The sequence below is a fragment of the Epinephelus lanceolatus genome, chromosome 17 (assembly GCF_041903045.1).
Source record: "Epinephelus lanceolatus isolate andai-2023 chromosome 17, ASM4190304v1, whole genome shotgun sequence".
NCBI classification, from domain to species: domain Eukaryota; kingdom Metazoa; phylum Chordata; class Actinopteri; order Perciformes; family Serranidae; genus Epinephelus; species Epinephelus lanceolatus.
Genome location: NC_135750.1, coordinates 22,317,176 through 22,337,994, shown reverse-complemented (window position 1 = coordinate 22,337,994; position 20,819 = coordinate 22,317,176). Strand labels below are relative to the sequence as shown.

The following is a 20,819-nucleotide window of genomic DNA, read 5'->3' as shown; positions in this document are numbered from 1 at the left end:
TTAACGGATATGTAAAGAACATTTGAAAGTCACATGTAGGTCCATCTACCAGAACATTCTCTGCACACTTAAGCCTCTGCGTGCAAGCAGAGTGTTTGTGTGTTTGAAATACTTTGAAATGTCAATACTTTAATCTACACTGACCTCTAGTGGAGATTGATTGAAGTTGCACTTATTTTACTGAACGTCCATTGACGCTGACGTCTCCTCATGAGGAAGGTGACTCCTTCAATGTGCTTCTGTGTTGTGATTCCTCCTCTCCTAATGCGCCCTCCCTATTATTTATAAAATCCAGACTATTTTGTGATTCTCTTTCCTCTCTTACAGTCTGGTGGTCTGTCTTTCTTCCCTCACAACCTTCTTTCCCATTCTCTTTCTTCTCTCCCAGTAGGTTTCTAGCCATCCGGCACCTGCTCACCGGCACTGTGAAATTCAAAGTTCACCCACTCTGCATTAAATTCCTGGTATAAATAATACATTGTTTATTTCGAACCTTGCATGCAACACTGTTTTTGTACTTTCATGTGAGCCATAAATTGGAAATTTCCTACATTGTTATCCTGATATCTCTAAACAGCTGCGTTGCCATTTACTGTAGCTGCACACCTTGTTTGTATGCTGTGCCACCCGTGTTGCTGTTTCACGTCTATTGTGTCTTGTCGCGGGGCATAACAGCAGCTAATACAACAGCGCTTGTTTACAAGACACACTGTCATAGCACAAACTATACATAAACGGATGGCATAAAGGGCCTCATTCAGACCGGGTGAATGGTTAATTGGGAGTAGGTGGTATCTTTTTGTAAACCTCTACAATAGCAGCTGGATCATGAGCGCGAAACAACACACACGCCTTATCAAAACAGGTGGTGCATGACGACATGTTTGTTGGGTGTAGCCTACAACAATGGTGGAAGAAGTACTCAGATCTATTATTAAAGCAAAAGCAGCAAAACCACACTGTAGAAATACTCTGATGCAAGAAAACTTTACTTCAGGAAAAATACAAAATATTGGCATCAAAATAAACTTAAAGTACCAAATGTTAAAGAACGCATTATGAAAAATGGCCCATCTTTCAGAATAATGTATATTACGTTATTTATTTATAGTTTTTGATGCACTTATGCGTACACTTATATGTTATTAGCATACAGTTGGTAAATATGGCACTTGTGTTTACAGTAAATACAGCTGGGTAGCTTATAAATTTAACCAAGGGATCAGTGAAGTCTTGTACTCATCCAAATTAATATTTTAGAATTGATTTGCTTATTATGTTTTAGATTATTAATCTGAATCAGCAAAGTAACATAAGGTGTCAAATAAATGCAGTTGAGTGAAATGGAAATACTCAAGTAAATATACCTATCTCAAAATTGTACATACATACAGGTACAAATCATATATGTCTACGCCCACAGAAGGAGGGGAAACACAGCCGTGCCACTGATTATCTCTGTGTGTATCATTCTCACAAAACACACGTGCTGAGCGGTGATTGTGATCACTCACCTGTGTTGGGTATGGGGATTTTTAATTCATCCATCCTGGGCAGCTCTGACGAGGGCATCGGAGGCTTTTACACGCTCATCCTCATGTCACTGCTCCCACTGTCTTACTGGCTGTGTAGGAAGAGAGGTGAGTGGCACATTGTCAAAGCTGGATTTAAGTATTTGAATGCATCTTTTGACTTGTCAGCGGACTAAATGTTCATATGGATTTTTAGTGCAAGACAATGGCATAATATTAATGCAGCAAACTTATCAGAGAAGACAACTGAGTAATAAGAATACAGAGGTTTATATATTTAAGTTGATAAGTTATAGGAGGCAAAAAAAGCATTAGTACTGGGATGATGTTAGATACTCTCTTTTGATATATGAGTCTGTGTGAGCATTTAAAAAGTCAGGAGTAAAAGAATATCTACAGTGAATGAATGCTGAGTGAATGTGGCATTGTTTCCCTCGTTCAAACAACTTAAATTATTGCTTGCATGTTTCAGTGTCTGATCTTTGCCCTCTGTGCCCACTAGATGTCCCAGTCTAGCTGACCCAGGATTTACAAACACTACCTCCTTTAGTTTTCCAGTCAGCCTGTCTCCTCTGTCATGTTATTATATATTGATTGTCTGTGTGGCTCAGCCAAAGGTGTGACATGAAAACTAAAGATGGCAGGTCTGGCAAAACATGTATCTTGTTCTTGATTTAAAATCTGTATTTTCTTTCAAGCCCTTACGTGATGCTATAGCATCAGGCGAAATGTGTGATTGTGATGTCAGTAATCTTAACAGTTCCTTGAGCTCCTTTCTGTTCTTATAGAGCAAAAAAAGACAGTGTTCCTCTCTATTAAGCATGGTTGGTCAGGCCTTATTGAAGAAGAGATCAATAATCATGTTCTCCAATAAGCACCTTCTGTGGATTAGAGAATGTAACATGCAAGGATCAATAGAGCAAGACACAGCCAAAGCAGCTCAACTGTCATGTAGTTTCGACCTTCGTCGCTGTGGAAAATGTATTTTTATGTGCGACAAGATAAGACCGCTGCAGGCCTGAAATCTGTCACAAATCCTTCTCCATTGCTTCAAGTCACAATCTGTCTACCTGGTGGATCTGATAAAGCTCAAATGTCAGATCAGTGTTTCATAACATTCCCCCGAGGCCCAAAGTTTGACATATACAACCGGGACATAAAGACTGAGCTATGAGTCAATAAAGCCATTCACTTCAGTTTGTCATAAAACCCATGAACCCATCAGCGCAAATGTGAACAACACTCTCCACAGTTTAGCACCTATCAATTGACTGGCTTCCCTTCAGTGCCCACGTCCGACAGCATCTCTTACAGTATATTTAGCAGCAGAAGAAATTTGGAAAAATCAATAGGAGGAGGAGAAAGAGAGGAAGTCAGGTAATTTGTGTTTTGTTTTCAGAGCTGAGTGACTCCGACTGTCTTATACGATAGGTCATACCGAAGACAAAAGACAGAGCAGGAGTTTGAGTGTGGAAAGATTTTTTTATTTTTTTTATTTTTAAGGACCTCATTAGTCTGAAATGCCTCAGCAGGACACAGGCATGCGAGTCAAGAGAGCAACATCAGGCACTGTGGATTTAAGGAATGGTATGACAGTTATTTGGGCTGGGAGAGGGACTAAACTTTAGCGAAAAAAGCAAGGTCCCCCTCTTTGTTATTAATCATTTATTTGGACCTCTACCCTCGCAACACCCTCCGCTAAATATTTCAAAATAATAAAACCATATACTAGTACAGTTATGATGCCAATCTTGGATTATAGGTTCACCTCACTGTAGTCCCACTTTCTGTTACGATGCAGAGGAAAGAGAACTTCTAACTTACTGATGATGCGCTTTTTGCTAGAGATAACACTGGATAATTAATTACATTAAATACATTGTGCATGTTTCCTGTTTTTCAAACCTGAAATGTTAGTCCTGCAAAATACGTCAGTGTTAGTAATGCATTACAGTGATATTGTTACTTTTTCCAGTAAGGAGTAGTGTAACTAATTACTAATACAATTTTTGTAATAATATAACAGTTACTCCAAAACCAAACAACTTGTTACAACATTACTTTTGTTATCACAGCAGCACAGACTTAAAATACAACAATCACATCAGTTGAGTCATTTTCATAAACATTGCACTGCACAGGCACGTCACAAAGCAGCAAGCTAGATTTTAAGATGGAAACGCTTACCTTTAGTAGCTGGAAATATTTCCATTACGTTGATTTTGTCAGGAGAAAAGATAACAAGAACACTATTGCTGCAGGTAGTCACATTAAAACTCTTTCCCCTGCAAAAAAAAAACACGTCCTCAAACCTCCAGTCTGAAACACCTACTATGATTGACAGCACAACAATGTTAAGCTCCAGGAAATACACCACACCAAAGGTGAGCCCTCCTCGGCCGCAGAGGATGGCTGTAGCCCTACACGGTTTAAATATTCAAAACTGAATTTTAATCATGGACAGCTGCAGGCTACAAAGAACTAATGAAACCTGTGTCTGGATATGTAATGAATGAAATCAGACAGAGCCTTGAGAAAATGTCACAAGCAGCAGAAAACCCCAGGTTAAAAAAAGCTATCTAGCCTTACTTAGCCTACTGGGTGATTACTCTGACATTTACACGGAGGCACACATCTGAATTTCTGGGAGATACACAATTACCAATTTTATGGTGTGTAACGAACAAGTAATATAACAAGTAGTGTAATGAATTACTGTTGGCAGGGAGTAATAAGTAAAGTGAAAGATATCTTAAAATAATTTGAACTAATTATAGGTAAAATAGTGAGTGATAAGTTGGTGACCTTGTGGAACATCAAGACTTTTAGTCAAGGACAGAATGCGTCAAAGTTCGTCAAATATGAAGAATGAAGTTTCCAATAATGACGGAATAATTGATAAACATTTACTGAGGTCTAAATGGAGTAATTTCAGTTACAGAAATTTTTCTTCTTCTTCCTGGAAAACTTTCAAGAAATTTAGAAATCACTAGGCGACCTGTTCAGGGTGTACCCCGCCTCTCGCCCAGTGTCAGCTGCGATAGGCTCCAGCCCCCCTGAGAAGGATAAGCGGTTACAGAAAATGAATGAATGAATGAATGAATGAATGAATGAATGATATTACTTTTGAAAAGAGTAATGACTAATACATTACATTTTTAGAGTAACAAGCCCAACATTGCAAGTATGAACCATAGCACATAGGTAAGTCATATTTTTGATTTATCACAGTGTCCTAACAACAAGCGAGCATCTGACTATCGCGCTACATCACCTTACATGCGACGCTCTCTGTCCACACTGGGCCCAATAAATATGGAACTCTGTCACTTTATGTTAACAAACCACCTACCTAGCAGCTGTGGATGGGTGAGTAGGTACTTCCTTATTATTCATATTCACATTCACAACCAAATCACGCTGAATCACGCTGTGTGTCGCTTGTAGTTAGGACCAGTGTTGTGCTAGTTACTGAAAAATAGTAACTAGTTACCGTTACTAGTTACTTAATTAAAAAGTAACTCAGTTGATAACTCAGTTTCTTAAACCAAAAAGTAATGCGTTACTGAGAAAAGTAACTTTTTAGTTACTCTTACCCCCCCACCCCTCCTTGACCTTTATGCACGCGCACTGTCATGTATACTCTGAGTACGTCCTGGCTGTAGATGACTGAGTGGGGACACTAGAGGGCGCTAGGTGCTTTTCTTTTTTTGCAGTGTAGTTTTTCTAAGCCACAAAGAAGACAGCGTTTATTGATGTTTTGGGAAACTCAGCCCTGCAGCCCAAAACATTTCTTAACTGTATTGGCTCGTAGCTTCATCGCCTATGTGACAGCGGATGGAGTTTAACCAAGGAACTGTTAGACTAACGTTACAACTTGACAAAACAATTGAACGGTATAGGAAACATGCAACCGTCTTCTGCGTTTTAAAAGTTTTACAACTACGGTACTTGAACACAAATATGGAAAATGAGCTAAAGAGAACATTTGAAAAGCTATATGATGATGTCGAGTCTGTCGCCCACTGCAGACATTGTCTGTCCACAACAAAAGCTTCCTCAGGATAACATGGATGTCACGTCACTGGATATAACGTTACTGGGACTAAAAATCTACAGAAGCGCTACCGCTTAATGTAACGTTACAGCACTGTGGTGAGGCCAGCAGGTCGACAGTGACTTCAGAGATGGTGAGAGACACGTTTCATTAAGATGCTCTGGTAAGAATTGTTCATATACCTCTCTCTGACTTGACTATCTTTTATTGTTTAGGGCTAAAATGTTTTACTTAAAGGGAACTTCAGTTTGTGAAGGAATACTGCATGCTGCGCACCGTTTTAAAACCGGCCAAAAATAACAGAGTAACGCACCGTTTGGTAACGGTAACTGAGTTACTGAATTTAAAAACTAACGAGGCGACGCAAAGGCACGCAGACGCGAATACATTGGGACGCAGCGAGATGCATTGGTCTTCATGGTGCGTGCTTGCGTCTCAAAATGTGTTGTCCATATTTTTTGATATGTGACGCAGCGACACGTGTAATACCATGTGTTGCCAGCGGGGCTGATAATGCAAGTGACGTAGTTGAAATTGACCACTTTTTGTTATTCACAGAAGAAGCAGGTATAAAATATGGCGAGCGAGGAGGAAAAACTTTGTGAACTCGTATGGGCACATCCCCAATTATATGACAGTTCTAGTGCCCTGCACTCTAATAAAATAGCAGTACTAGCTAGCTACAGCAGTACTAGCTAGCCGGAATGTACCGGTGACTCTGCTGTCCCCTATTGCGCGAGCGATGTATTGCATTTCAAGTGTTGCCTGCGTGGCTTGCGTTCAACGTGTTGACTATGAAAGGAAGTGCGTTGCTCGCGTCGCTTGCGTCACTTGCTCGCGTTGCGTGTGTTGACTATGAAACGGCCCTTAGTTACAGCCAAAACTAACGGCGTTACTGTAACACATTACTAATAATGTCACACCCAGTTAGGACACTGTGTAACTATTTTATCTCTTTTTTTGTGTCATAAATCTCACAAGGAAAGCTGAAATAACATAAATTCAGGGTAAGAAAAAGACCATCTACCCTCCCTTTAGCCAAAGAAAAAACACAACATCCTCCACCTCCATTTTACCCCCCCAAATATTTTTAACACTCCCTAAGAGCTACAGCAAGTACTGAAGCAGTGTTTTCAGCACATTCATTTTCATTTTCTTTTCTTTTCCTTTCTTCTTCTCATTAGCAGCCTCATTGGGATTATTTTACCCAACAGACCTGGCTAAGAAAGCTGCAGGAAATTATTTTTGTGACAATAAACACAGCACAAACAGGCTAAAGAAACTGCCACACATTACACAAAGGAGCACAGACAATTTCCAAATTAAATTCACACGAAGCTATTTAAGTTTCCAAAGACCATTCAAATAAATTACAAGTAAAAATTTGACCAAATGTGCCATGAGCTGCATCTTGCTACACACTCTCTGACAACTGAAATGCAGTGTTGTTTGGAAGGCATCGACTAATGTCCTGTGGCACTGTAGAGGGGAAAGGCTGAAGTGATAACTGTGTCTGCTCATTAGTTGGACCTACAGTGGAAAGTTTTCAGAAGGCTATTTGCTCTCAATTGGTGGTGCAGAGTTCTGAGTTAAACTTCAAACAGACCTGTTGCACTGAGTTCTTGAGCTCAACTGTACTTTCCCATTCAGACAATTGTCTTTTCTCGTGAAATTAAAGTCATATTGAGTCAGTCTTCGACCCTGACAGTGTAAATGTGTGCTTCTTGTTGGTGTAAATTTGACGAAGAATAGAGGAGAAAGTAGGGGGAGAGGAATAGCGAAGGAGTAGAGGACACATCTGCAGGTCCAATTTTCTATCGTGACAGCCAGAATGAGGTGAAAAATCCTCCAGGAGGGAAGAGATGCTGGAGGGTAATAAAGAATAGATGTCTCTTCCTTCCTTGCAGATCGCCACACAGAGGGATCTGACCTTAGATGCTCAGGCTCTTCAGTTTGTCCTTCCTTTGTTCCTTCATGTTCTGTTTCTGTCTGTCTTATCTTACTTCTCATTACTCTCCCCTGCCACCATGTCTCATGCAACAGCCTGCCCTGCTTCTTCTTCCCTTCCAGCGCTCTGTCTCTCCACTCAAATGACAACCCTTCAATAAATAAGTGGGCAGAGAAATCATTTCTAACCAACAAGTCAGGCTTGGATTTCTCCCTCTCTCCTGCTCTCTTTCGTGAGTGTGTGGTTCAATATTTCTCTGTTTACATTTACCATGTCTGCAATCGGAGCTCGGCTTCAATGCAGCGGGTATATATTACTGCCGTAGAGTGAGGTGAAATGGGTCTGCTGTGGCGTCAGCTTTGTTTGCCTACAGCACATATCATATATGACAAAACTGACGTCACATTAGATTAGGTTTCCTGACTGTCACCTTGTCTGACTTGTGTACGTTTGTGTGTACTCGTGTGTTTGTATGTGAGGAAACATATTGTGACCCACGTGGTCCTCAGTGATGCTGTTTATGTGACAGACATCTCCGTAATGAGGCATGCTCTTGTACAGCCCGGTTGAAAATGTACGAAGAGGAATGTCAACAAAAAGAAAACAACAGCAGAAGTTGATGCAGACGCAGCACATTTTGTCAGAGTCCTGCTGTCTTGCCTCTCACAACCTTTTCCTCTCTCCAAAGAGAGAGGCAGAAAAAGGGAAACACGGAGGGAGAATGAGACAGAGAGGGAACATCACACCTTTTTCCAATTCTGTTATTTTTGTAGCACGAGGCAAAGCGATACCCTCACTGGGAGTCGTGCTGGGAGGGGCAGAAACTCGGATGGTGGCTAACAGTCTGCACTGATTCTTGTTGATTCCCAAACTCACCTTATGACTGACAGAAGGTATCAGGATGTTTGATACAGGAAATGACCAAATCACTCAGTGCCTCCTTGGATGTGAAGATGATGCAGGTATTATCAGTTACTGTTTGTACAAAAAACAAACACCTGAGACCTGATATATATAAGCTGAGAGCCTCAGGTACACTGACTCACAATAACTGATTAGCTATTGTGAGCTGTAAAGAGAAAATGTATTTTTCAAGGATAAAAATAACCAATGAGTAGGTATACTTATGATTCTTAACAAATTACATTCGTCATCTTCTTGTACTTTGTGTTTACCACTAGCAATTCTACCTTCAGTTAGGGACTGTACAAAACTTTACACTATGTGTCATAAAGGAGCATTTTGCCACATGTAATGGACATAGGCTGTAAAAATAATGGCCGTAGGTACTGTGATGTCACCCACTGGTTTGAACTGCAGTTTTTGGCACTCCAGCGTTGGCTTCATTTTTCAGCCCTGAAGGTTGTTGCTTTGTAATATACAACAATAGGCTCTCTGTATTAGGCTCTATATTCTTAATCTTATTAAAACTAGCTGCTAACATGACAAATATTTCAGTTTTGAGAAACACAATACATGTGGAACTTATTATTAATTAAATGTTACCTCCAGCAAAGAGAGTTATTTTTTTTCACTAGTCAACAAGACCTTAATCATTCACTTTCTGCTACATCATAACAGAAGGCAGAACTACAGTGAAGTGAATGTATCATAAAATAAAATAATAATATGATGCAAGTTCAGCATTGTACCAGTTCTATATTGTATACTATTATATTATGCATAAAACTAAAACTTTTTCAGATTTTCAATCTGCTTAAAATAATTTAAGGGCTGGTCTCATCTGTTTGTGAAAGGCTAAGCATGGCTTGAACTTTTCTTATGCAAGGTGTTTATTTTGTTAACTTTAAATTGGTTTCCTTTGTAAAGCTTTACTATGTGCAAAAAAATATTATTTTAAACCTTATTCATGTATTTATTCTTATCTTGCAGTTGTCTAAAATTACCATTTTTTGTGTCTTCATTTTGCATGTTAGTGGTTGTAAGCACTTGGTTAGTGACCAACAATTGTGCACTACTTCTAACATTGCATTGTGGGATACTTTGTGTCTACTATGTGGTATAAAAAGTCTCACTGGATATATGGATAACACCACAGAGAAGCAAACAAGACTTCTGGTGAATAAATTAAGACACTGCTCAATTGTTTATTTCAACAAAAAGACGAGTGTTGATGACAGCATCAGCAAATTCAAGAGGGACTGGTTTATACTGAATTATTGTCGTGAGATTCAGAACACCATGATGGTGATCAAATGCAACTTCTGCACGAAATCGCTTCCAATGAGCTACTTTTTTTGGCGTGGTGTTCAATATGCTGATGCACCATTTACTTTTCTATTCAAATTAAGATGGATTAAGTTGGATACTCTTGAAGTTTTTCCTCACCTGCGTCTGCTGTTTGTATTAAGTCCCATTTTGTTACTTGCAGGACAGATTTTTCCTGAAGGCACAATCTGCACCACCAGTTTCTGAAATTATTGCATCTAGCTCCTATTTCTGTTCTCATCTTTGATGTTTGTCTCCCAAATTTTGTGTTTGCTGTACCGAAGCCAAAAATCCTTTGCCCATCAAGCCCTGATAGCAACACATTTAAAAAGTTAATGAGGCATCGCATCGACCAGCAGGCACACAGGCTGCAGAACAGATCTCCATACAGTGAAAACACACATCTGAGATGGGACTTGAATTCAGATGAACATAAATATATTTTCTTTCCATTAGTTAAATCTGGCTTTAAACACTCTCTTCCAGTTACCAAGGAAACCGCATTAGGCAAATCAATGAAGGTAATGTCACTGGAAAGGAAGGGCATACCTCAACTCTCTCACCCCCCCGAAACAATCTGTCTCACTACACTGTGTGTTTGTGTGTGTGTTTGTGTGTGTGTCTCTGGCCCACTCTCTCTCTCTCAGTTAGCCTTTCTCCCTCTCTCTCTCTCTCATTTTCTATGCCATCTCCCACTCATCCTCTCCCCCTCATCCTCTCCCCCTCTCTTTATCTGCCGCCTCTCCCTCACTCACTCCCTCTTTCCCCCTCACAACACTTGCTTCCTGACAAGCACTGCCAAAGGACTAGAAGGCGCAGCACATCTCAAGTTTTCATTACTCGACGGGGGCCTGGAAGAAGAAAGAGACAGGAGAGGAGAAGAAAAAAAAACCCTAAACTTTAGCCCAGGTGTTGTGACAATCTGGAGCTTTGTGTTGCAGCCTGTAGCTCCTGCAGTATGGCCTCCACCAGGGAATAAGAGGGGTTGCCTGGGGCCAGGCTTTGGGTGACAGAAGAGAAACGCCCATCGAGCCAAGCTGCTTTGTCTTTTCTTCTTGTTATAGTTGACAGGATTTTTTTTAATCATCATTCTAAAGTTAGAATACTACATTGGATCGAAGTGGATGAAAGTTAGAAAGCAGGCGGAAGTTGGGGCTCAAGTTGGACAAAGAGTTCAGTGAGGGTGCAGTCGGACAGGTGTTGTGTCGCTGGCCGGACTTGTCCCGGCCCGACCCAGCCTGGCTCGTTGGCGCAGTGCCGGGCGATGACAGACAGTGGTCTCCCAAGATGTTGACTCTGGATGGCTTGGAGATGATCGCCGTGCTGGTGGTCATGGGTCTCTTCATCAAAGTCCTGGAGCAGTTTGGGATGTTCGAGCCTGTCGGAGGGGAAGGTAATGGATTTTCTCTGAGATTTGTTGGTTTAATAACAGGACAACGATAGCACAATAAAAAACAGGGCTCACAGATTTAAAGGTGGTGTGAGTGTATGAGTGTGTGCATGTGCTCATACTTTCATCTGCAGTGCCCCTTCCCTCTGGTCCTGAGTGGGCTGCAGTCCTGTCTGAGGGTTTAGGTTACCAGTGCAACTGTGGGCCGTCCAACACACGCTCTCCCTCTCCCTCTCTCTCACACACACACAGAGTAACTTTAGCTATGTGTGAGGCCTCCCTCTGCCCCAGGGGTGTGTGCTTTTACCCTTTAATCGATAACACTATGGACAGAGTGGGTCTGAGTGCTGCGAAGAGGAACTTGTCTCACTGAGGGAATGTCAGCCTTACTCTCAGTGCTCCCATTAGCCTATAGCCTTTAGTATGGAGCTTTATCAAGAGGGGGAAATATGGCTCATTATTTTTGCCGCAGATCATAAGTCAACTTGTTTTGTGGTTGAGTTGGCCTAATGTGATCCCACCAACATATTCAGCCAAAAAAAGTTCCACTAAATGATTTCTTTTTCCCACATTAGGGCTATTTAAAAGAGACAGAAGCCCTCATTGATTGTGGTTAATCAGCAGTCGACCATGCACTCAATTAGAAGGTCAATCCACAGATGTTTAATTTCAGTTTAACAACATGAAACATTTACTGAATGCTACTTTTACAAATAGCGCCTGCCTACCTGTAACTGAAGGGTTGACTGAGAAGGTCCTTGTCCTACTCTGGCTCACCCCCAGGAGCTGTCACCACATAACAAGGCCTTGTTTGGCCTGTCTTATCTGGATGACCCGTGCTTTGTCTCCCCTAAGTCCAATCTACTTTACCTTGTTCGCACTCGCTTATCTCTCCTCTGTTAGTGACAACAGGGAAGATGGGATTCTTACATCCATTATGTTCTTTTTTACTCTGCTCATTTCCCACTGTGCCCCTGTAAACTTGGGGCATCTGGTAACGGTGGCACTCTGACAGGGTCTTCTTCTCATGACAATAATCTGCTCTTCTATACTCATTTTGAGTGCAAAGGGCAGACGTGCAGTTTTGTTAGTTAACCTTAAAAAAAAACAAAACACTGCATATTATGAACTTGCTCTGGTAGAGTCCTCCAGATGCTATAATATAAGAAACAATCTCCATCCCTGATGCACCTGCTGGACTGTACCCAGGAGTCAAGGTGTGCCAACAGCCCAGTCATCTCAAAAAACTTCCCCTTGGAAAACTATGGTGTAGCGCTTGCACACACAGACACACACAAACAAACACACACACACACACACACACACACTGAAGGCTCCATCTAAACTCCCATTTTACTCTGAGCATCAGTCTTCACTATATTTTGACCATTCTTTATGAAAAATGGCAGACGGAATAAGTGTGTTTTTGTGTGTGTGTGTGTGTGTGTGTGTGTGTGTGTGTGTGTGTGTGCACGCCAACTCCCTTGTGAGTACTTAGGCTAATGAATTTTCTCTTTAATGGAGAAACTTAGTCTGAGTAATACAGTGGTTCTGCCATCTGGACTATCTGCAGAATCATGTGCTCACTGAAGGGCTTGTAACCAACGCACACTCCATTTACGGGCATGTGTTATACACTTGACACACACATGTCTCCTTGAGTATGTGTGCTATGTTCATGTTCGCTTATATGCTTCAATAAACTGGTAATACTTCATTGTTTTTAGTCACTGGATCTATTTTGGCCACGTGTTCCTGTCTGAAACTGACACAGCTTCATTTATACCCATTTGTAATCTGCCCCCTTTCATATTAATCCTTCGCTCCGCCATTGGACATCGATTCTTCCACCCTCCTTCACCATCTTGGAGTCTAAGTTGTGTGTCTTTCATTTACCTCTCTCTCAGAATATCGATCTGTTGACGTGAGTTGACTTGACAGCAGTTAGTAGTTAGTTACTGGTTACGTGTACTTTGCCATGACAAAAACAACACAAAAATGAAAAAGTTTGCAATGCTGGTTGAAATATGTGTCTCTGGTCTTGTGAAGCTGACCTTCTGCCAATGGAAGGTCAGTTTTGGAGGAAAGATAAAATATTAATTGTGGTTGAAATGCCCTCTCGTCTCCCTCTTGCCAGACTCCTACTGAGTCATTTTCTAGTGAGACAGAGCGAGACAAGTAAAATAAAGAGACTGTGAGACTCCCATTACTTTAATGAGCTGTGTTGCTGACCTTACTCTGATTAAACACACACATACACACCCGCGGCATGCGCATATATTTTTGCTCTCTGGAGAAAGTGAAAGGGGGAGGAAAAAGAGAAAGAGCCGTGTGAAGATGATGCATACAGTATGCGTGAGGCGCACTCCGGTCTGGAAGTTTACAAGGCTCTGATAGATTTAAAGCTAGTGGCTAATGGCCGGAGTGTGTTCTTTAGAAGTTTATGAGCTGGAAATTGAAGAGTTGGTACAATGGGAATGTTCTGGCCTGAGCTTGATGGCAGCGTGCCTGAAAAAAGAGTTTCTAACAACACAGCGGTTTCCTCCACAGCCCTCAAAACACTTTCTCTGGACACAATTTGTTGACTTTATTATTCAAGATGCAAAAGAGTGTTTGCCAGCAATAGATGCATAATTCTAGTTCTCCCACCTGTTCCTGTCACTGAGGTTCAGTTCGTGCTGTCTCTCAGTGGATATATATGACTAATTAGGTACTACCTAGAAGCTTAACCGATGTACTGCAGGGTCACTCACAAGCATGAAAGGTATGGCATATTGCCACGTGCACCATGGCCGCTTTCAGCCTTTGATTTTAGAATAAATTGCTGGCACAGGGATTAATGAGGTCCTGGATGTCAGGGACATGTTCCAATGCTGCTTCATCACTTCTGAAAGGCCTTTGATACTTTAATGTCCATCCTTACCTTCGTATCAACTCTTACCCAATTTAGCAGCGGGATGTGAGCCATGTGCCCGACCTGCCTGTGGGATCTGATCCTTTACTTTCCGCAGAAATGTCTTTCTTTGTTCATTTTGTCTGATTCGCATCAGTTCACTGGAGTCCCGTGGATGACCCAGGGAGAAATCCAGGGATCAGGAATTGATTTATTTTCTTGACTTTAACTTCTTTTCCATTTAGGGGCATAGGGCGCCCACCAGAGATAGCCATCGCACTTTTTTCTGGGCTTGGTTTTTGCTTCCTGCCAGCTTACCTCAATTTTTTTTCTCCAAGTCTAGCTTTCTCCAACGTCTCCAGGCCTACCCTGTGTCCTCTCTCCCTGTGGGTTGTAGTCCAGGGTTTGTCTTGTGATGTTATTTGTGTCCTTCCTAAGGGTATGACCCATACATTTCCTCTTTCTTATTTTCAAGAAGTTGAAATGGATAGGGATCTGAATAGATCGGGGTCTGACTCCAGGATATTGCAAGAAAGCATTGATTTATACAGACTGTAAAAGACGAGGATTCAGTAGTTGATCTATGTTACCGTTTTGAAGCTCATCTGGCTGCAGCTTCTTAATTGCTAAATAATGGCAAAAACCCATTATAATAAAACTAATGCACCTTGACATATCACATCTGTTTGACATTACAAGACATTGCAGTCATTTACTCCACCTGTAAGATGTGTACAGCATTGACTGTTTTAATAAAGCCAGTGTTTGTCATATACAGAAATTATTTGAGGGGGAACTTAAACTGATTTGCTAACGACCAGTAAGACTTTTAGCCATGCTAGTGGCATGATCCTATAGACGGCCATGTCTGTCTGTCGTACATCCAACACTTTGGTCCACTAACATATCTCAACAGCTTTGCTTCAGATATTCAAGGTCCCCAGAGGATGAATTCAAATGACTTTGGTGGTTCTTCACATTCCTCTAGCTTTGCCAGCAGGTCACTTTTTTCCTTATTAAGTGTAATATTTCAAATCCACTGAATGGAGCTGCACAAAACTTTGTACAGACATCCATATTTTCCAGATGATCAATCCCAATGACTTTGGTGATTCTCTGACTTTTCCCGAAACGCCAGCATGAGTGGGAATTTTTGTCTTTTTATTAAAATGTCTAAACGACTATTGGATGGATTGCCGTGAAATTTGGTGCACCCAATCAGGATGAACTCTAATAACTTTCCTGATCATCTGTCATGTCCCCTGTCATTAACAATCGAGATTTTTATTTGTCCAATCCTTTGGTTTATATCAAATACCTTCAAAAAGACATTCCTTATCAACCTCAATATACTTGCGTTTAGTGATGCTTAGCAAATGTTAGCATGCTAACACACTAAACTAAGAAGGTGAACATGGTAAACATTAAACATGCTAAGAATCAGCATGTCAGCATTATGATTGTGTGTTAGCATTCTGATGTTAGCACTTTGCTCAAAGCACTAATGCCTATAACGTTACAGAGCCATCAGCATGGCTTAGTCTTGTCCATACTCATCTTTCTTCCTTTCAAAAGTTTGCTTGTAAACAAAATAGTCTTTGGTAAATTTTGTTTGTGAATGCTATGCTTTTTAACATCACACCATAATCACATGTCATGTAGACTCAGAGCAGTTTTGAGAGCAGCACAAGAGGTGATGGATAAGCACCAGACAAGGATGTGTGCGTGTGTGTTTGTATTTGTGTGTGTATATACAGTACAGGCCAAAAGTTTGGACACACCTTCTCATTCAATGCGTTTTCTTTATTTTCATGACTATTTACATTGTAGATTCTCACTGAAGGCATCAAAACTATGAATGAACACATGTGGAGTTATGTACTTAACAAAAAAAGGTGAAATAACTGAAAACATGTTTTATATTCTAGTTTCTTCAAAATAGCCGCCCTTTGCTCTGATTACTGCTTTGCACACTCTTGGCATTCTCTCCATGAGCTTCAAGAGGTAGTCACCTGAAATGGTTTTCCAACAGTCTTGAAGGAGTTCCCAGAGGTGTTTAGCACTTGTTGGCCCCTTTGCCTTCACTCTGCGGTCCAGCTCACCCCAAACCATCTCGATTGGGTTCAGGTCCGGTGACTGTGGAGGCCAGGTCATCTGCCGCAGCACTCCATCACTCTCCTTCTTGGTCAAATAGCCCTTACACAGCCTGGAGGTGTGTTTGGGGTCATTGTCCTGTTGAAAAATAAATGATCGTCCAACTAAACGCCAACCGGATGGGATGGCATGTCGCTGCAGGATGCTGTGGTAGCCATGCTGGTTCAGTGTGCCTTCAATTTTGAATAAATCCCCAACAGTGTCACCAGCAAAACACCCCCACACCATCACACCTCCTCCTCCATGCTTCACAGTGGGAACCAGGCATGTGGAATCCATCCGTTCACCTTTTCTGCGTCTCACAAAGACACGGCGGTTGGAACCAAAGATCTCAAATTTGGACTCATCAGACCAAAGCACAGATTTCCACTGGTCTAATGTCCATTCCTTGTGTTTCTTGGCCCAAACAAATCTCTTCTGCTTGTTGCCTCTCCTTAGCAGTGGTTTCCTAGCAGCTATTTGACCATGAAGGCCTGATTCGCACAGTCTCCTCTTAACAGTTGTTCTAGAGATGGGTCTGCTGCTAGAACTCTGTGTGGCATTCATCTGGTCTCTGATCTGAGCTGCTGTTAACTTGCGATTTCTGAGGCTGGTGACTCGGATGAACTTATCCTCAGAAGCAGAGGTGACTCTTGGTCTTCCTTTCCTGGGTCGGTCCTCATGTGTGCCAGTTTCATTGTAGCGCTTGATGGTTTTTGCGACTCCACTTGGGGACACATTTAAAGTTTTTGCAATTTTCCGGACTGACTGACCTTCATTTCTTAAAGTAATGATGGCCACTCGTTTTTCTTTAGTTAGCTGATTGGTTCTTGCCATAATATGAATTTTAACAGTTGTCCAATAGGGCTGTCGGCTGTGTATTAACCTGACTTCTGCACAACACAACTGATGGTCCCAACCCCACTGATAAAGCAAGAAATTCCACTAATTAACCCTGATAAGGCACACCTGTGAAGTGGAAACCATTTCAGGTGACTACCTCTTGAAGCTCATGGAGAGAATGCCAAGAGTGTGCAAAGCAGTAATCAGAGCAAAGGGTGGCTATTTTGAAGAAACTAGAATATAAAACATGTTTTCAGTTATTTCACCTTTTTTTGTTAAGTACATAACTCCACATGTGTTCATTCATAGTTTTGATGCCTTCAGTGAGAATCTACAATGTAAATAGTCATGAAAATAAAGAAAACGCATTGAATGAGAAGGTGTGTCCAAACTTTTGGCCTGTACTGTATATATATATATATATATATATATATATATATATATATATATCTATCTTTGATGGGCACTAACCTATAGCTCCATCTTAAAACAATGTCCATCCTTTTGCTGTATACAACAAAGGCTCAGCAAATCATTTTTCCTACTTAAGAGGTTATTTGGCCATGATCAGCAGTGTGTTTGTGTGTGTGTGGGTGTGGGTGTGCGTGTGTGTGTGTGTGTGTGTGTGTGAGGGAATGAGAAAGTATGAGGGAGAGGCATAAGTGAGGGTAAATTGCTTAGCGGTCAGCAGAGGACCCATTTGTGTCCAAGCTCACGCACACACAAACACACACACACGGCCATCTACCCTCATTGTAATTGCCCTTCAATAGATAGGTAGGCTAATGGAGAATCCAGTGTGTGTGTGTGTGTGTGTTGTAGCCCATTTAGAGTCTGTAGGGGTCTGAGGACATTACAGCTGTCAAACCTGATGGTACTCTGAGTCAGTCCCCTCAAAACAAATAAAAAATGTCATCTGAAGCTTGTGATTTGCATAAGAATGAAATGTGCTCAAGTACCAGCCAAGGAGCCATGATTGTATGCTGCCGGGAAAAGCTGATCAAAGACAGGCACGTAGACGCTGTAGCTTCTATCATTGGTTTGCACAACAAGTATCCTGGTTGTGGCAAACTTCATAAACAGTAATAAAACTGCAGTGAGTGTGGAGGAGACTGTCCTTGTTGTCCTTGTCGGAGGCTCTTTCTCTTTCTGCCCCTCTGATAGCTAGCCAGCTAGAAGATGAGAGCCCGGGACACAGGAGGATCAGAGAGGGGATATTTAATACACAACTCACTCTATCCTCCATCCACCATCCCTCTTTTTCTCTGTCTATTTGTCGCTCTTCCCCCTCTTCTGTCGCTGTCTTCTTTTTCCCTCTCTACTTCCCTGGATTTGATTATAGCAGTAGTGTGTGTGTGTGTGTGTGTGTGTGTGTGTGTGTGTGTGTGTGTGCGTGTGTGTGTGTGTGTGTTAGTGTGTGAATGAGAGACTGTATATGTATGGCAGGTGCTCAGTGGATAAAAGAACAGAGATTGTTGACATGCAGCTGCTCTTCTTCTGACACGTCTGCAGCAAGATGATAACATTGAGAATAAACTAATGAATTCACACACACACACACACACATATGCAGACCTGTCCTTGAGAATATCCCATGCTAACTTATTAGAGTTGGTCGATTTGCGTCAACACAGCTTAGCCTTGTGACTGAAGACCTTTTCCCGTATGCAGCTTAACGCATAAACATCCAGCAGTTTCTAATGTCACGCTTGTATGAGACGCTCCAGCAATGTGCAGGCACAAGGCTAAGTAAGCAATATTACATGAAATATTTCGCCATAGCTTTAGTGGGATCAAAGCAGCAATTTCCCCAAGACAAGCACACAGTAGGTTACTATATTTGTAGGTATGATGGTTTTAAAGCCATTTACAAGCCAAGAAAAATCAGTCCTAGGGGCCACATGGTTGGCAATGTGAAATGGTTTCTTGCATCAAAAAGCCTTTCCAATCATACAGTTACATATGCATGCAGCAGATCAGCATCTTTTTTTAAATAAAGAGGCTCTGTTTGATATTCAGAACACAATTATGATTCAGAGGTTGTCTGCACATGGCTCTCAACATGGAGGTGTGGCTAGCAGCTAAAGTTGCTAACAGTCCTAACAGTGGCAACAGTGCTGACAGAACTAACAGTGTTAACCAGGGGAAACAGGAGGCCGGGTGCTATGCATCAGCAAAGAAGTTGTCCCGATATCAACAGTAACCACCTCATGAGTTCACTGCAGAGCAGCAGCGATTAGCGAGCCAGTGGGTTAGACACAGAGGAACTCAAATGCACTAACATGCAATGCTCTGAATATTGTCACGAGCTCCCTTAACTAATTAGAGATTACTAATAATGCATATATTGGACTCCAGGAAGAGTAGTTGCTACCTTGGTAGTGACTAATGGGGATCCAAATAAATGAGTAAATAAACAAGATAATGTTTTTTGCATTTTACAAACACTATGTAATTGTAAACCAGAGGTACTTGTACAGAAGTACTGGCACAATAGTTAGTAAGACTATACAAGTGGGCGTAAAGAAAAACCTAACAATCAAATTTTGCTTAGTAGCACACTATACGAAATGGGAATTATTAGGAATCACACTATAGGAGTTATGTCTATGGCATACCATAATAGTCAAGATATGTTTGGCATTTCTTTGCATACAGGTTTATGTATCAGCTTGAAGAGAAATATCCAGTAAGAAAGTGTTTATTGGCATTTATAATAGAACTTTGGTCAAATCAAACCTGAATTTTGCTGTTAAGAACAAGCATTACCAACTGAACAATTAACTTGTTTGTACAACAACAGCAACAACAACAAAATTAGCTGATTCAATACTACTACTACTACTACTACTTCTTACTTTAATTCCTCCCATATGTCGCAGTCACTGATCATGCAGTCTATTTACGTATCTATCTTTTCCACCATGTCTTCTTTGTTCCTTCTTATTTTAAATGCAATGTTTGTTTGCTGTGTCAAGGCTGGGGGGTAAGTTTGTCCTTGTTTATTGATTGCTTACAGAGAACATGGTCTCTATACTGTTGATCCTCTGTTCCTACATCCAGCTCTGCTGTTTACACAAAGGCATCTGACCTATTGATGAAAATAAGGATACTTTAAAGTTTATAAGCACCAGCGGTCAAAATGTGACGTGCACACACCGTGTTTCCATGGAGACCAGAGGGGTATTCCAGATAGGAGGTTCAACAAACTCTGAGCCTAATCCTGAACTCTGAGTTGATTTACCCTGAGATGGGAAACTCTGAGTTACCGGTTCCAGAACAGCTGATTTGAGTTAGTTCAGTCAACTCTGAGTATGTTCACTCTGAGTTAAGCCGACAATAAAAAGCCATCATCAATGGAGCTCCGATTCACCATGGCAACAGGTAAATAAAAGATAGCGCCTCCATTTTAATCCAGTGGATGTAGAGATATTAATGCATGTGTAGCAGACGGTGCACGTTTATCTTTAAAAGAAGAGCCTGAGTCAGAGCGAGGAAAGTGTCAATAAGTTAACCATAAAGTTAATAAAAAAATTTTATTCAGTGTTGTCTGTTTATTCATCATTTATCAGACTTACATTTCCTTAATGAAGATAAAGTGGTGGAATCTGACTGTGTATCAGGCTGTAGATACATTACATTATATTAGTTATATACAATAATATATTTGTTCAGATTTAATCTGATGGGGAAAAACACAGGAGGCAGCAACTGAAAAATAGGAAGATTTAAAACATATAGGCTAGGCTATAGATCAAAGACATAAAGACATGACTGTAAACTCACAGTGTGAC

The 20,819-nt window shown here is 41.1% G+C and overlaps 1 protein-coding gene across 4 annotated transcripts in view; it reads left to right on the top strand.

Moving 5' to 3' along the window:
• LOC117248072 (A-type potassium channel modulatory protein KCNIP2) overlaps positions 1 to 20,819 on the top strand; it is a 144,818-nt gene that overhangs the window by 99,146 nt on the left and 24,853 nt on the right. Inside the window, exon 1 of one of the 4 annotated variants that reach the window (XM_033612811.2) lies at positions 10,535 to 11,159. The exons of the other annotated variants lie outside the window; for them this stretch is intronic. Within the exon in view, the coding sequence (XP_033468702.1) occupies positions 11,054 to 11,159 (106 nt within the window). The 5' untranslated portion in view covers positions 10,535 to 11,053. Of the gene's footprint in view, positions 1 to 10,534; positions 11,160 to 20,819 lie in introns of those variants that run through there. 4 annotated transcript variants of the gene reach the window in all.